Consider the following 17628-nt stretch of genomic DNA (forward strand, 5'->3'; position numbering starts at 1 on the left):
GACTCGAGACCTCAGAATTTCCTTCCAGCTTGAATTAGCTCTGTGCTGGAGACTGAAGACATACTTACCATTTTGTAGGAGTGGAACATTTCTTACCAGCTGATTGGTCCAATTTTTCTGCTATAAGCAATTTTAACATTATCAGGGTAGCTGTGCATACTCCCATGGCATGCTTTGATTTCTTGTTGCTGATCATTTTCGTAGCAGGACACTATACTTCAGTCAAGTATTCCTCCAAACTTATTTTAGGTGGTACTTTAGTCCAACATATTTATGTGCAAAACACAATTTTAAATGGAGGCAAGCCAATAAAAGAAACAGCTTACTAGAATTTCAGTTGACTTTGTTAAAGGAAATTATTTTAAATTAATGTGGCTACTGAACTGTTGCCATACTTGACCTCAGAAAATATATTCCTTCTAATTTTTGCTGTGAACATTTATTTATTTAAGCTAAACTCCAGGTCTTCAATGTTGACCATAAAGAAGTCTCAGATTTCCTGCTACTATTTCGTACTCTTTTTTTCTAAACAAGGGCAAACAACATATGTTTGCTGCATTAGCGTTACACTGCCAAAACATCACTCTTAAATGAAATCATCTATGTATTTTTGGTAGAATCTTATTTAACAACTTCCACCCCTGACAGAAACAGACTTAAAACAAGGCTGTTTTGTTTTCACTGAGCAACAGTTTGATCACTGGTTTACTAGATGGCGCTCAAAACATTTTTCCATATGCTCTTCTCAAAGAGAATCTGACTTAAATGTGGTTTACCTTCACCAGTGAATGAAGGCTTTTTTCACCAAACATATCCCAGAGGAAGGTCAGGTCTTCCTGGCTGTCCACATGTGGCTGCAGCTGGGCTGGCAACGCAGCCAGCAGCTCGTACAGACCTATAAAATGAAAATAAAACACAAAGTGTAATCTAGGGGTGATCTCATTAATTTCACTTAACAGTTCTGTGTAATTGGCTGCCTGGAGCATGTCATTTTAACTGAATAGGGAGTCTGGAGTATCCAGCATAACATTAACTTGTAGAACCAAAAGGAACATTTTAAAAAAATTACTAAGAAGCAAGTATTAGCAGTGTACTTTTTACCTTGTCACAGTTGTCAAGCTTCTACATCCGTATATATTTACACAAGGTTATGCAGAAAATTCATAAAGGTTTTGAAAAAAGGACAAAACCAGAAAAAAACATACATTCCTTTGCTTAATCGTTATTCCATTTCCCTTGATGTTAGCCAAAGAGTGAAATGAGTCATGAATAGGAAAAACTTCCTTAAAAGAACAGAAACTGGATAGGGTGGTCCATTAAAAAAAGGTTCGTGGTTTCTCTAAATATTTCTTGCTAATATATTGCTTAATATTTTTTTTATCCCGTGTTCAGTAGGAATCCACAGCAAGACAAAAGGAACTGCTTTGTTTTGCAGGATTAAACCTTAAAAACCAAAACCAACACAGTTTTCCCAGACACATAGGCACACAGAAATACTTCAGTAACATTCTTCATTTGCAGGTATTTGAGATTCTCCGTAGGGTTAAAGCAATTGCTGTTCCCAGTTATTTGTGGCACACCTCACCAGCGGTCTCGGAGGGGCAGACAGTAGCACACTGTTCCACAGTAGCATACAGCATAAAATATCCATCATGCACACAAGCCATCAAACTGCTGTCCAAGAAATGTAGCAACAGTGTTTGCAGCAGCCCTCTGTAGGGAGGGAACCTGGCATGAGTTGATATCAATTCATAGCACATGTTTAATTTTCCAGTGGGATTACTTGGGGTAAAAAGGACAAAATGCCTTTTTCTCCTGTCTGCTGTCTACAAAAACACCAACAGTCTCCTGGGATCCAAGATACACGGTCCTGTTATTATTTTTAGTCTGAGTAAGTGCTGCTGTTCATCACAAGGACAGATTTACAAGATATTCTACTGGTGAAGAACATTGTTTAAGTTATAGGTTACCTATCATTATGCCTATTATCTCCCTAAAACTTATGATTTAGAATATTTATTAGTAAACATAATTTCACAACCTTTCCAGGCACTACATAGCCCTTTCAAAATTACATACAGCACCTTTGGGATCCAATTATTTAACTTTGTCTTTTTACTGCCTCTCAGTAAAGTATTCTGGAAAAAAAAGTTCCTTCCAGATACATTCTTTTTTGTGGTCCAAGCGTTTTTGGTGGTTGATATTAATTTCTCTTAGAATCTTGCTTTTATTTAAATCTGTTCTTGTTTATGCTTCAGAAAAACTGCAAAAAGAGGATACAACTGAAGCCACTACAATTTTGCACAGACACAAAAAGAACGCTGAGCCTTGCCTAGTGAGACGCAGTCAGTGATTGAGCTGACACCCAGAGAACAGGGATTTGAATGGGACTCTTGACTCTGACTTTCTGGACAAATAGAACTTCAGCACGTAGCAAAAATGGTTATGTTTATCACACAATCTATGCTCCAAAAACATTTTCATTTAGAAAATTAAAAAAAAACTTCTTTACACTCAGCCTTATATTTCTGCACATAGCCACCTTTGTTACTGCAAATACCTCAGAATAACCTGAAGGTTGTTAGAAAATGGAACAGAAGGTTCAATGTAAACTCACACAGTGCCATAACTGCTTAGGAACAATTCATGTATGCCATTCAGAAGAAAGAAAATATTAACTTCAGCCACTCCTTTCAAATAAGAGATGTATAACAGAGTAAGCTTTCTTTTCCTTGACCTATCAGATCTGCTTAAATTTCGCATATAATCAACTATAAAACTATTCTATCCTTGTAACTTGCTCCTCAAAGCTTTGATAATTAAATCCCCAGTGAAAATAAAATGAAAGTTCATGGTTCCTAATGGATTAACTATTACAGTAGTGACACAGGGTAAGACTGAATCTGCCTATAACGAGACAAGTTTTATGCACAGAACTCCCAGAGAAAAATCCTGCCTGCTGGCACTCCAGGACCGACTAACCCTGCAAGTGCTTACACACATCCAGCTCAAAAGTGGCTGTGGGCTTCCCTTATTCATATAGCCCTGAACTGCCCCTTCTAGGGGAATGGCCGTCCATGTCCCTAGTGCGCTATTCCAGCTTCGACAGCAACGCACCACCAATCTGTGCAACTCTCCTGGGGAAGTGGAGAAACCTAGATGGGTGCTGACTGATTTTATCCAATATCATGGCTATGTTTCTAGTTGTGCCCTGCTTTGGCTCTACAGTCCAGTGTTTATAGCTTTCAGCCAGAAGGAAATCAGAATCCCACCTTCGCAGCAGCAGCACCCAAGGACTATGCCACGCAGCATGTCAGAGAACACCACGCTCCCCTCTTCAGACTCCTCTTGAAATTGAGCACTATGTAGCCAGGGGTAAAAAAACTCAATCAAGGAGCCAAATGAAAATCGGGCAGAAGGAGGACTTCAGGTATTTAGTTGGAGAGAAAAGAAGACAAAGATCTAGAATATGTCTAAAGTTAAATTTATGTAATTCCAGATCATCAGATTCAGCTATAGCATGCTTCCAAACAGAAGGTAATGGCAGCAGAAGATGCTAGCACCTGTAAAGGTTTACTTTTACAGACAGAATCTCATTTTTTCTTGTTCCTTCTGTGGTGCCCAGTAGCACAGAATCAAAAATTTTCAGATGGGCATTCAGATTTTTATATATGAAGAAAAACAGTATGTGGATCTTCTACACACGCACCCCTCCAACTAAAACATTGCATTTTATTTGTGTCTCAATTACATAAAGTGTGTTGTTCTTACTCATTGCAGTGTGAAGAAACAGTGAAAATTATGGCTGGCATATGACTTTACTAGCAAATGGGATTTAAAAGAAAGTGCTTTTGTGACATGGAAAAAATAATTTGTCAAGTTACTGTAAACTGGTAATGAAGTTGAAACGACTACATTGGCAACTACATATTGGCCTAATGTAAATGACCAGATCTGATAACTTATCACATCCATCTTTCCAACACCTGAAGGGCGGTAGCTCAAATCTCTGCAGCCCCGTAAGGTGTCACTGTACAGAGATGCTGCCACGCAGCAGTAGAAGTAATCCGAACTTAACAGCAAAGACTGCTTCAGCCCAACCTCAAACCTCCTGCAAAACTTCTAACTAGCAGCTCAAGTGGTTCTGCAAGGCAGAGCCAAAGGCCACTGAAATAAATGCAAGTTTCTCACTGGTTTTAGTACTGCCAAGCTGTTGAAACCAGATTTTTTAAATTTTTTTTTAGTCCTTTCAGTAGCAATTATAAAGACTGAAGTGATGCTATACTGAACACTTTTGATCACTTCTAAAAACAAAAATTACCTTTTGAAAAGGTCATAGCTATACCCCTATATTCAGATGAACTGCTCTGTAAATTAAAAACGCATGTTCGTTGCGTAAGCCATGGAATGAGATGTATCTCAGCTCCTCAGAGCTGAATGCTACCGTTGTAAGCATGTGGCTGCCAGGCTTCAGTTGTGCTCTTGGTCTCAATTTGATGTTTCTCTTAAAGTCCCACCTTCTTGAGTCATATGACATGCATGGACCTCCTACTAAAAAAAGGATTTTGCACGCATTTTTGGAAAGATGCCCACAATTTAAATAAACACACAAAAAAAGCTTTTTAAAAAAGTACCTAGAGATTGTGTTTAAAAAAAAAAATCGTGAAAAGCAAAAAAAAAATCCTGTTTTTTTTAATGCCTGATGTTAGCAATACTATAAAGAGTCTTGAAAAAATTAAAAAAAAAAAAGCTTTATTTTATACAGTGTTGCTATTCTGCTCAGGTTCTTCTAATATTTTTTTTTAGTCTAGTTTGCCTAAATGTAACCAGGTTTTATATTTAAAAGGAATCATATGCCCACTGGGATTTTCTAGTATCAAAATACTTCAGGTGTCAAAATTCAGTAAAGTAAACTTGACTTACACAAGAAAAACTCATTTACTTCAATTTTTAAAAGCAGACCATTTATTCAAAGGTCCCAGAAGATCTGAGCATACATAAAAAAAAATTAACAATGAGCTTAAACATGGAGATGTAAGACTATTTTGCAGTTATAAGAGGCGAAGTAGGTCCAGTCAGTCTGACAGCGGGGGGGGGGGGCAGCCAGGAAGCCCAGATCACAGTGTAATCATCCCTGGACATTCCCAAATCATTGAAACAGATGATGAAAAAGGGCCCTTTCTAGATTAAATGAGGTCATATAATCCAGTGGCAGTAATAGGAGTCAATTTCAGATAAACAAGGGAGCTCCTAGTTTTAGATACTAGTATGCTGCTATTTATATTCATGTTATATGAATCAGGTACAGTATCTAAAACTTATGTGAACTAAGTAAAAGCCTCTAGCGTGGAAACGTTAATATAAGAAGGCAAGCATTGCACACAGAAATAATATAAAACTCTTACAAGAGTGGAAGGGGGAGGGGGTTGTTTGAAAGTGCTTTTGTAGTCTATTAAATCTGATTACCTGGTTCAAGAATAAAGAAATTTAGAAGTAATAAATTAATACTGGGCATACAATACGCTTTTCATGAAATTTAGTTCAGCCAAGAAAAGTGACACAGGGAATTAAAAACCAATGACTAGATAACCTTGCCTACAGAAATAGTCCATGTAAACTAGACACGTGTAGATAATCTAAATACACATACATAATCTAAAACTAAAATTTACAACAGCTTGTCATGGATAGAGAAACTACTCTGAAGATTTTGGGCTTGCTGCAAGAGCAAGTAAGATAAAATGGCTGCAGAATAAGGCTTGTAGCATTCTGCCAGCTTGGACTAAGGAAATAATTTCAAGGGAAAATCCAGCTATGTTTGAAAACTCAGCACTGTCCCTGCTTAAAAAGGTAATAGATAAATTTCAATTTGTTCTTTCAACACACTTAAGCAGTTCCTGTCTTCAGAGTATCTTCAAGCTTTTCCTAAGCTTAATTAATACAATTTAGTTTTATTCGATCTGAACAACAGAGTGTATAATAATGGCAATTCCAATTTAAAAATGTGTACACTAAATTTGCACATGCAATAAGATTTAAGACTAAGCAGCAATGGAAAGCTTTTAAATCAGAAACAACGGGACATAAAGAATTTTTCCAGTTCTAGAAAATTGCTTCCTTCGTAGTGTTATATTCTATAGAAGACTGCTTGTTCCTAGGAGGAGAATAAATGGCTAAGCAATTGATGAAAGTGTTCCCGTACTGAACCACTCACACTGCAGATTCCAGATGCTCTACATTCTTGACATCAGAATGGAAAAATTTACTGTTAGTCTAGAGAAATTTAATATCACCATTCTTGTCATATCCTTCATAGCTTCATTATTAGGACAAGTCTGTGGAAGCTATAAACTAGTGCTAAATGATAAAAAATATGGTCTCTGCGTTCCATCGCTCTTGCATATTACAAGAAAACACCAACTTTGTTTTGGTTAGCGTAAGGAAAGAAATGGAGACAAATGGATGTGCATTTGCTTTCATATGTTAATTAGTTTCCTGAATTAGCATTCTGAACAATGATGCCAGACTTCAAATCAAAATTTTTTACAGTAACTGAGGGATAATAAACACTAAAGAACATATATCTAAGCCCAGAACAACACTGTAAAATTTTATTGTATTAATAAAATGGGACACACCAGCCTTTAAATTTTCCACTTTGTCAAAGGTAAAATAATCAGCACCATTTGCTGCCATTTATAACAAGCTGACATTTTTTCACATTTGAACTGTACTTTACAGTTCTATAAAGGCTCAGACGACACTTGCCTTACACAAAAGCAAACAGCATTGCAGCAGAAATACTCATTCTGACATCCTCGCTGCTGCATAATAAAATCAGTCACTAACACAAATATTGAAAATTACTTCATTCTGAAGTTTGAGATCAGTATTTATGCACAGGTTCAAATAAAAACATATGCAGTACACATATGCATTAGGATAGACATACTGCACCGTCCTATCAGACTCCAGTTGTAAAAGGACCACTATGTGCTCAAGTTTACGTGCTACAAATAGTTCTTTTTTATGTTCTCTTAAGTAATTCCACTGAATATATGGGCTTCCTGACACTGCAAAATGTTAAAGACTAACAATTTTTCTTTGCAGAACCAGAGTGATTAACTCATTCCAGCATGTACCTTTTTTTAATTTTGCAGTTTAGTGTTTTAAAAAAGGATTAACCTAATTTTCAAAGGTACAGAATACTGAGTAACTAGATAATCATGACATTTGAGTGATCAGCATCTTTGAAAAAATATCTGCTTTGATTTATTCGCAAATTCACGAAAAAAGTAAACTGCTGAAATCCTTATGGATGGCACAGAAATAGAAATGTCAATGCTCTTTTTTTCCTAATGAAAACAAGAATTTTGCTGTAAGTGTCCTCAAAGTACAAGATTACATACTCACCAAGGGTAATACAGCCTTTTAACTTAAAAGTTGTACCAAATTTTTATTCCTCCAAGCTACAGTAATTTGTTAACCCACCTTAAAACAACATTATGACAGAAAATGTTGAAAGCGAGCAATCATTTAAGCCCACCACTTTTAAAAATATTATTTCCTTCAAAATGGAAAAGTCTTTAGTTTTGGAACTTGGCTCACAGAGCTAAAGAATCCGCAGTTGTTTGAAACAGTTATTGGTCTTTTAGGATTTGTCTCAACATGTGTATTTCAGATTTAGCATACCACATACCTTTATGTTCTGATGCGAGTTAAACAGTTGATCCCTACTTGCATTCATACAGGGCAACACCGTTGCTGCAGAGTTCTTGCTTGTACAGCTCATCAAAGCTGCTTCAAAATCGAAACCCCTCAAAATGTAGTTACTAAACGCTGTATCAACAAAGATACTTTCAAAGTTCATAAAATGTACTTTCACGAGTATTCGAAAGCTCTCCTATCATCTGCAAGAGCAACACACACATAAAACTGATTTAAAGTGACCTATCAAGCACAAATTAATAAGCAGCTTGTGGAAAGCTCATACAAAGATCTGACATTCATATTTTTTTCGAAAACTCTTGGCTCCTCCAACAAAGCCTGCATACTACGACACCTTGAATAACCTTGACTAATTGACTGGTCCTTTGTATAGACATCAACTTGGTGAGTCTTTAGGATTTCTATCTAGATCTTCATCAACACTAGAGAAGGCAATAGCAAGTACCTGGCAGTCAGTCAGGAAAAAAACCTCATTCCAGCACTAGGATGTCACTGGGCATGCTTGCCATGTTTAACTCTTTAGTCACAGTTTGCAATGTTAAGACACTTGGCACTGGGGAGGGGTGGCAAGGAATACTGAAAGTAGCATTTTACATCTGCAAAAGGAGGACACAATATCGCATTAAGAGACCGAATAAAGATTTCTAACAACAGAAGTCAAGACTATTTTCAACTTATTGTGCCTAAAACTACTGGAAACACCATTTGATTACCACATATCTCAACCTTTCATGTTGTGTCTTGAGAGTAGAAGGAAAAGTCCTACAATCCTAGGCAGTACTGATGCCCCAAAACATGCCAGCATATTATTTCAGTGTTGTGATTCACTGTATGACTGAGTTCAAAATTTGACACTCAAAACAAGTTATGCCATTACATCAATCAGTCATATATACAGCCACATACACTTGATATACAACTCTATAGAGGTATATAGGAATATACAAAAGTTTAAAGGGTCAAGTACATCATCATCTTATCTTGAAAATAACTTTAGAAAATTAAACTATTTGAAATAATTAAACTATTTCATAGTTTATTCCTAAGATTAATATGCTACATTGAGGGGATTTTTTGTTGTTTGTTTTTTGTTTTTTTTTTTTTTTCAAACCAATCTGTTATTTTAAACACAAAATCATATTTGAACCCCTGTGCTCCACAGCAAGGCAACTAACAGCTAGCAGGGAAGCTTCTCACTATCTCTTAGTAGTACTAAATTTCCCTCAAATTAACAGCTTTTGTTTTATTAAATCAGCCAATACTTGATGTGAAATTGGGCTGAGAAGCCACAGAACCTTTCATCTGACAGCAAATGCACACGATACATACAGTCTGCTAGCTAACCTGGATGCTGGCACAGCTACACTTGAACGGTACAGCATGGCAGTCTGCTCTTGGCAAAAGACATCTGGCATCACTAGGAACTGTCAACCATTTGTGTAATTACAGCTTTTGGTCCAACATACATAGCTATACATTTAAGCCTCTGGTTAGAAACAATATAGGCTGTCGTACTTTCAAATTTACTGCAAAACTACACATTGCTCACAAAAAAAAAAAAAATTGAGTAAAAATTGTTGCAGCTGCCAGACCATTTAAATTTACATTTGTGTCCAAGAACTGTAACAGTTTTAAAGAGTTTACCATCAGTAAATATAATTGCACACATTTTCTGATTCCACACTGCTGAATCAGTCTACCGTAACATAAAATATTAACCCAAACCAGAACAGTTTAGAGAAATTTCATTCCACTTTGAACAAGTATTCCAACAGTCACCATAAATATGTTGATACCAAAATAAATACCCTTTCCAACACCAGCAAGTTGTATTTTTAAAAATTAAATATGATAGCAATTAAAGCTAGCCATATGTCTCATACTTTCCCAAATCTTTCATATTCACGTTAGCCTACAAGCCATTTAATGCCTCTGGCAGCTGGAGATGGGGAGAATTCAAGAATGCACGATAAAATATTGGCTCTATTTATTAATTCTGTATAAATTTTGCCTCAGCTAGCATATCAGTTTTCATGAAAATCTAGCCATATCTGTGCATTTCAACTTGGTGAGAAATTTAAGTAGCCTTGAAATCACGATGCAGCCAAAGGCATTTACATACTACACTTGCGGCAGCACACCTATGCCTAAGTCGTAAGCAATGGTGTGAAGCAGGCGAGCGAAGGCTTTCCACTTGCTCCGTTTCCACTGCGGCACATCAGCAGGGAAGCAGAGACAGTTTGGAGCAGGATTCAATTGCCCTGCAAGCCTTCACCCTGGCAGGCTCCAACGGAAGAGCTACTCCCAGAAATCTTTCCTTCATCACTCTCCTAAATTCCCTTTCTCTTCATCTCATGACAATGAACCAGACCTTTGGCCACCATTTTATGTTATTACATTTTTTTAAACGGGCTGTAAAAATAGAACTGCCTGATTTCTATCTCCCTCCTCATTCTGAAAACTGGTTTAAAAGGCTGAAATCTTTAGCCACTTCAGCTTAATTTGTCCTTCTTCCCCTACAGATGTTTCTGATGTCCCCCTCTCAGCTCAGCCAACTACTCAGCTTTTTCTTCATGTAATTTCTGTTTCTTTTTTTTTTCTCTCTACCTTTTTATCCTTTTCATTATCAAGCATTCTTAGAATAGATTATGTTAAAACTGGCAAGCTGATTAAAATGCATTAGTAGTAAATAAAGGGAAGACATCTATATGAAAACAGTAAAAGCAAGGATAGCATCTTTCGGTGTTCATATGATTGCAAAATCATCTTTGAACTTTACATTGCTTGCAGTGGTCTCACTTCCCTGCGAGGTAATCCATATGGTCCATGGAGCTATCATATCAACAGAATATTCTAGCAAAATACTTCTACTAGTATTCAGTACATCCACATCAACAGCATGCAGCTTCAGAGGTAGAGATAATTCTTAAAGAATCACAGAATATACTACTAAAAATGCAGTTTGGAAAAATACCTAACTTTTAGAACTAATTTCATATCTTTATTTTGTATTATTACAAAATACAGAAGAAAACACTAAAACCGGGAATATTTTAAAGGCTATGTGAATTTACAATTACATTAGTAACAAATGTGTTGCGTTTTTTTAATTTAAAAAACTACCATGTATTCAGTTTTACAGGCTTGTAATACTGAAAAAAACTCCACTATCTGGCATAGCATTAGCTCCTATATGTACTCAAGAAGAAACTAATGTAAGCCCTGCACATTTTTTCTTTCTGTAATTTACAATATTCAAATTCAAGAACTGCTTCTGACTTTCATTATATTTAAGCAATCTCATACAGTTTTACTTGGTGGCCAAACTTGGCCCATAAATATGATTTTCCCACTGACAATACATGAATCAAAACCACCAAGTCTGCTTTGCACATTCACGCACTAGTTTTTAAGGACAAACAGAAAAGCATTTTTAAACTCCTCAGCTAAGCAAGCTTGATACAGGGTTGAGAGGAAAGAAATCTGTAACAATTTTACGATGTTTTTCACACTAAAACAACATTTAAAGCATAATGATGTCATTTTGGCTCCACCAAAGTCAGCAATGAAGCTGCCATCAACTACTGTGAAGCCAGAACTACAAAGTTAAATCTTCCTAAATATATCAGATAAGTGAATGCCAGGTCTTGCAAACTTGCTTTACCTGCAAAAGTGCAAGTCGTCTTGCTCAGTCTTCAAACTCTATTTGATGGGCTTACACACAGAGTTCAAGCAGACTTTTGCAACACAGAAAATACTTAAAGCTTCAGATGCAGCCTCAGGCAGGAGCTCAGCCTTCCGTTCAAGATGGTTGCTTTAAGATAACTTTGACCTGACACTGACAGGACTATACACCTCGAGGGAGGAGCAGAATCATGCACATGTCAAACAACAAGTAATTTTTATTATTTTTATTATATTAATATAAAAATAGGGTTTCTACATGGCTAATGGAGAGTGGAAGAGAAAGAAGCATGTGCACACAGGCCTTTCTCCTCTGTCTTAAAGTTAAGAAGCCAGATCAGACTGCTAAGGTGTAAGTTTGATTTCAAAGTCACTTGATGAAGCTAAATTAATTAAAACAAATGTTTTAAACAAAAGATTGCAAATATTGTAGCCATGCTTTTGATTTATCATAGTTTAAAGTCTGGCAAATGCCTCTCAAAACAGATTTAAGAGGCATGGTTTGTGTTCAGAAGAATATACAGGTTAAAAAGTGGTATAACAAAAGCACATGTAAGTATTTGAAGGAAGCAGCTGCAAGGACATGGTGACATCCCTAATAAAGTCTGTTGACAAAGTAAAAGCAATGTAAAATTAACACAAGTAGGTCAAGATTTAGTCTGATCAGATGTGGCCCATCATGAACACTATCCTGCTTTAACAGTGGTCTGATGCCTAAGACTATAATACAAAAATAAAAAAAATAATAATAAAAAAAATCAGTGTTTCCATACTAGTGTCCGAGCTTCCAATAGTCCATGACTTGGCAACTTTCTGATATTCACAGATGATGCATTTCTATTTACTAGTCCTCAATGAATTCTTTCACTCATTTTTAAATCCAGGTTTACTTTTACTTCACCAGGATATAGCAGACACAAAAATAAGCTAGGTTGGGGTTTTGTTTGAATGCATTAATAAAATAGAGCCTTAGCAGACAGACTAAACGAAGTTGCATCCCTACTCTAAAGGTGCATTTTTGTTAGGTTCCCACTAAGTGACTTGCTAACTTCACAGCATCCCAGACAGTCCTCTCATGGACTACAGCAGTTTCAACTCATTACATGTCACAACACCAGTTTATGCAGGCAGGGCAAGAGGAAAACTGGTCTACCCACCAAGGAACAACAGAGGTAAGAAAATCCAAATTTTTCTGTATTTCTCTTTTTTTAATCTAAGAGTCAGAGTAATAGCAGAAAAACAGGGCTCTGATTAGAAACCACCTGTATTATAACCAGGAGAGAAAGCACAGTTTGATGTAATCATTCAAAAAATACTTAAATACCTATCATCTGCATCAGGAAATACTTAAAGTAGAAGAAAACAAATAATTCTCTTTTCCCTCCAAATACGAATTTTTATTTAAGGAAACAATTTACAACTTGCAGCAGAAAACAAATTGGATTTAACAAGCAGTATTATTTAACAGCAAGATATTAATGGTGCATATCATATTTTACTATATATTTCCTGGGAGAACAGAGATAGTTGAGCTTTATCGCATACCATAATTATTAAAGGTGTATTTGGAGCATCATATGCATTAAATAGCACAGTAAAACATGTTTTTAGAGACATTTTAAACACACACAGTTTTAAAATCAGGATTTTTTTTCCCTACTTTTTGGAGCCCTTTTCTTTCTTTATTCAGAGAATATGTCCATGACTATTACTTTTGGACATATTAACATTCTTTAAACAATAAAACAAGCAAAACTGTCAGCATCAGGCAGCAGTCATCACATATCCCCCTGCTGTTCACCTCAACATGTTCTTGAGACTTCTGAAATGTCAGAAAGCATTTGGCCAAGTAATAACTTAAAAAAAAAAAAAAAAAAAAAAAAAAGGGAGGTTTTGGACAGACACACAAGGTTGTGTGATAAAGAAAGCAAAGATCCAGAGTGGAAAAACAGCCCAGGCTGGACCCTGACAAATCTTCCAAAATTCAGCTTTAGCATACTAAACAGCTTCAAATGCACTTATTTCCATGGGGGAGGGGAGAGAAAAAAGGTATGTAGAGGTAGGGTTTGGCAAGATGATAGTCAAATCCCTTAAACAGAGGAATGAGGAGACAAAAAAAGCAAATAAAACCAAACACAACCCTCCTTCCCCATGGTAATAAACACACACACACAACTCTAAAGATTAATCTTTTAATCTAAGAGAAATTTTACATGGATTGGGGGGGAGGGAGGAAATCACTGCACTGAAAGGTCTATTTAACCTAAGAATCAAATGCAATTCCTTATATACATATTTTTTTTGGATTCCTGACTTGAAATCTCCCTCTTCGTTTTCAAAATCCTGCTGTTACTTCTCGTGCATAAAACTGTATGATCTAGAATAACAAGCACAGGGGTGGAAAGCAGGGATCTTTGTATTGTAACCTCAGCCAGATCACCTATTTACCAAACACCCTCAAGCAAAAATACTAACTTTAGTTGTCCCTAAAACAGGGACAAAAATATTGGCAGATAGAGAGAATCCATGCATAACAGCAACATGAGATTTAACCTTTAAATACAGCCTAATATTGTGACAAAGAAGGTGAAAACTATGGAAAGCTACATATCTGCACTCCCACTGCCTGCAGTCAGTGATAGGAACTGGACTCTGACGTGGAAGGCAAGGAAGGAAGAGAACTTGAGACAGTATTTTTCTTCTCCTAATTTGTTAAAGAAGTGTCAAAACTAAATAGTCTGTGTTCAGAAATAACTCCACTGATAACTGTAACTCACAGAGGGGATAGTCTAGACTGGTGCAAATATTAAGGCATGTATGATATCATCTTTTATTTTTTCCTCTTTTTTCAAGTTAACATTGTAGGAACCATGCTCAGAAGTGAATTCAAATTCTTCAGATCCATATATAATATCCGTTTGGAGTTCTTTTTTGAGGGTTGGGAATGGAGGGGCAGAAGGTGGTGGTGGGACTTTTAAAAATTTATTTTATCTGTGGTGTTTCATATATCTGAATTAACTTCAGGGAGAAAAGGTTATGTTTAAAGTCTTAAATTAAGCATCTGTTGAGACCATAATTGATTATCTTATTTGATGATTTCTTTAAATAGAGACTGTAGACTTAACAAATAAGATCTGGAGGAAACATGCAGTCCTCCTTGGCTTGCGTACCTGTGTCACTTCCAGATCCAGTTGATAACGCTGGCATGATTTAGTCTGCAGAGTATCACACAGGAACGTCAGACTAGCACTCTGCAGCCAGAAGGCAGAAGTTAATTTCAGTTTAACTGCTTGCAGCCAAGTTGTCTACAAAGATTTATGCTATCTCCCAATTTCTCCTAGAAAGAAGAGAAACAGAATTTTACAATTAAGAATGTTGTTAAACTGTAAATTACTGCAGCTAACCAAATCCAATCATTATCACAAAATAAGTTTTTGATTTAAGACTCTCAAAACAAAGTGCTTTGTATTTCTTTATGACTGTTAAGATTCTCTCCCCCTCCCAGTCCGTAAAACAAGTTTTGTTTTCTTCAGTCCAGCCTATAATTCCATTCTGCTGTAAAAATAATTTAACACATTTCTCTCATGTAAATTAAACTCTTAACTCTAGCATGTCAGGTATTTTGGAAATAAAGTCTAGGGTTATTTTATTAAAACAGTGAATAATTTAAGTCACTCAAATTTTGCTACTACTGATCCCAGAAAAAAAAAATTGCTTGGTACCATAGTAATTTATTCAGTGTTTCTACTTAACCTCCTTTCAATTGTTTTCAGTTCATTTAAAATCTGACATGCAATCTTAATTTGTAATCTGGAAATATAATCTAAATTTTAACTGAAGTTGTAAAAAAGCAGGACTGGGGCAAACACTTCTCTAAGGTAAACAGCAGTTTGATTCATGGAGTTTACTTGAGCCATTATCATGCAGATGTAAGGAATTTTTCTGTAATTCATTAGTACAAAGTCAGTATTTTTTAAAAAACATTTTTTAATAATTGCATAGGCCTACTGATACTAAATTTGGGGTCTCTCAACCAGTTCTTGAGGAAAATTCAGAGCAAATGTAACAAAAGTAAAAACCAATTTCAAATGGAAATGAACATATTTAAATTCGAGTATGTTAAAATATGAAACTGGAACACCAACTTGTGAAAAGAAATTCAGAGTTAAGACTGGAAATGTTTACTAATAGCAGGGCAGGGGCTGATGTGTTTGCAAGGAGAAGGAAGGGAGAAGGGGAAGTAGAAACTAACAGAAAACAAGGGTTTTCTCCAGATTTCAGTAAACAGAAAGGATCCTTGAAGAAAGAAAGCAGCATAGTTCTGCTTTAGCATAAGAAAATAAACAGAATAGCATTTTGCTGCTGCTGCTGCTGGTTTGGTTTTTGTTGGTTTTGTTCGGGTTTTTTTAAACACATTCATATTAATCAGAATGACTTTTGAAGTCATCTTGGCTCTGAAAGTGCATATTTTGGACACATTTGTACTTGGCAACAGTCTTGTCGAAGAGTAATATACAGGTGCTGTAAACACTGTACACTGTTCAAAATTTTGTTTTTCACAAAAAAAAAAAATCCCCACATTGCTAAAAGTATTGCAACATATGAAGGGCCATCCACAAGATTTTCTTTAGTAAGTTTTAAATCAATTATTAGATATAAGCCAGTTGTTAACTTGTCCCTAGGCACAAGCCTATAGTTTAAATAGACTGGCAACTTATTAAAGTTCTTTTTTTTTCCTCCCCTAAGCGCTTACCCGAAGATTTTGCATGTCAGCTTTCAAACTCCAGTGAATCTGCTTTGTTTTTTTTAAGAAGGCAAATACAACAGAAGTTACAGCCCTGGATAACTTCTTCTATGATGAAAAGGACCAAGTAAAACTTAAAAACCTATCTATTAATATTGTTTTAGGGTTTGGGGTTTTTTTTTTTTTTAGTTATAAAAGTTTGTGGTGAAGAAAAAAAGTAAAAGTTTTCACTTAAAAAGCATCAGCTTCCAAAAAAATATTTTGACATTCATCAAATCAGCACAAAGTCCATCAGCTTAAAATTTAAAACAGAGATAAGGAAGTTAAGTATTTCAGAGTGAAAGCTCATCTTATGATGACAAAGTTGTAAAACATCTATATGGAAAGCTAGCCAGGGTGCAGTTTAAAAGGAAAAAAAAAAAAAAAAAAAAGACATTGTGGCAAGGACGCGCTGTACCAATTAAGAAGGAACATATTCACTTTGCGTTAATTTTGCTTGTTTTCTTTTTAACACATACAAGCACCATAAAGCAGAAGTCACATTCTAAGCTCACTTACAGTCCCCAGCATGAGCACACCACTACAGCTGTACAAAGGATGGTTTTCACAGATGTAAGAAACTGGTTAAAACGTTATTTACCATTAATGGGACATCTTTCATTTATATGCAGCTTAAAGTACTTTCCTCTATTAAGAAAAAAACCAAAAACATGCAAGGTGTTCTCATTATAGGTGCATTATCATTAATCAGAAATTCATGTTCCTTAAGAAAGTTCACTGCGAAAGGTGGAAGGTCTTGTTGATCTACATACATGTCATGTATTGAAACTTGATCAGTTTCTCTATTTTTCTTTATTTCACAGTAAATCATTCAATATAGAAAAAATTGCAAGCTCCTTATTATTTAAGAAACTTATATACGGCATAAAGTTATTCCCCCCAGATCCTAAATATATATTAATGAAAAATAAATGACCTGATGAAATCCTTACCAGTAAAATGCTTAATATTTTGCTGGAATGGAACAGCGATTTTTTTTTTTTTTTTCAAACTTGCAAATTAAGCTACATTTTTGCAGTGATGATGTTATTTTCTTTGGCTCACTTTATTTAAAATGCTTTGGAAGTTTTTGCCGGAGCCCAGCCATAGGCATTGCTGACTGCTGTATGGAATCGATTTGCTGCAACACAGAAATACCAGCTGTTACAGTATGTCCTGAGAGGGATTACCGAATATTCTTAAATTGAAGTTCAATCCATCTTTCCATAAAAATTAGAAGCCAACGCCAGGAACGTAACAGCAGTATCAAGTGCACCTGAGGCATTTACAATACCCAGCAGGACTGTTACAACCAGCCTTTAAAAAGGGCTTATTTTTGAAATTTCATTATTCCAGTCGTACCTTGCTTCTATATATCACACTGTATCGGGTTCTGCTGGCACCCGCCGTGTGGAAACACCGACGGACGTGCG

At 35.9% G+C, this 17628-nt stretch overlaps 1 protein-coding gene across 2 annotated transcripts in view; it reads right to left on the reverse strand.

Moving 5' to 3' along the window:
- MPP7 (membrane protein, palmitoylated 7 (MAGUK p55 subfamily member 7)) overlaps positions 1-17628 on the reverse strand; it is a 149364-nt gene that overhangs the window by 98401 nt on the left and 33335 nt on the right. For both annotated transcript variants that reach the window (XM_010583734.1, XM_010583824.1), the window contains exons 2-3: positions 14583-14749; positions 777-895 (exon numbers count right to left, since the gene is read on the reverse strand). In XM_010583734.1, the coding sequence (XP_010582036.1) occupies positions 777-895; positions 14583-14619 (156 nt within the window). In that variant the 5' untranslated portion in view covers positions 14620-14749. The remainder of the gene's footprint in view (positions 1-776; positions 896-14582; positions 14750-17628) is intronic.

The sequence above is a fragment of the Haliaeetus leucocephalus genome, unplaced genomic scaffold (assembly GCF_000737465.1).
Source record: "Haliaeetus leucocephalus isolate CR32 unplaced genomic scaffold, Haliaeetus_leucocephalus-4.0 Scaffold0, whole genome shotgun sequence".
In the NCBI taxonomy this organism is placed as follows: Eukaryota; Metazoa; Chordata; class Aves; order Accipitriformes; family Accipitridae; genus Haliaeetus; species Haliaeetus leucocephalus.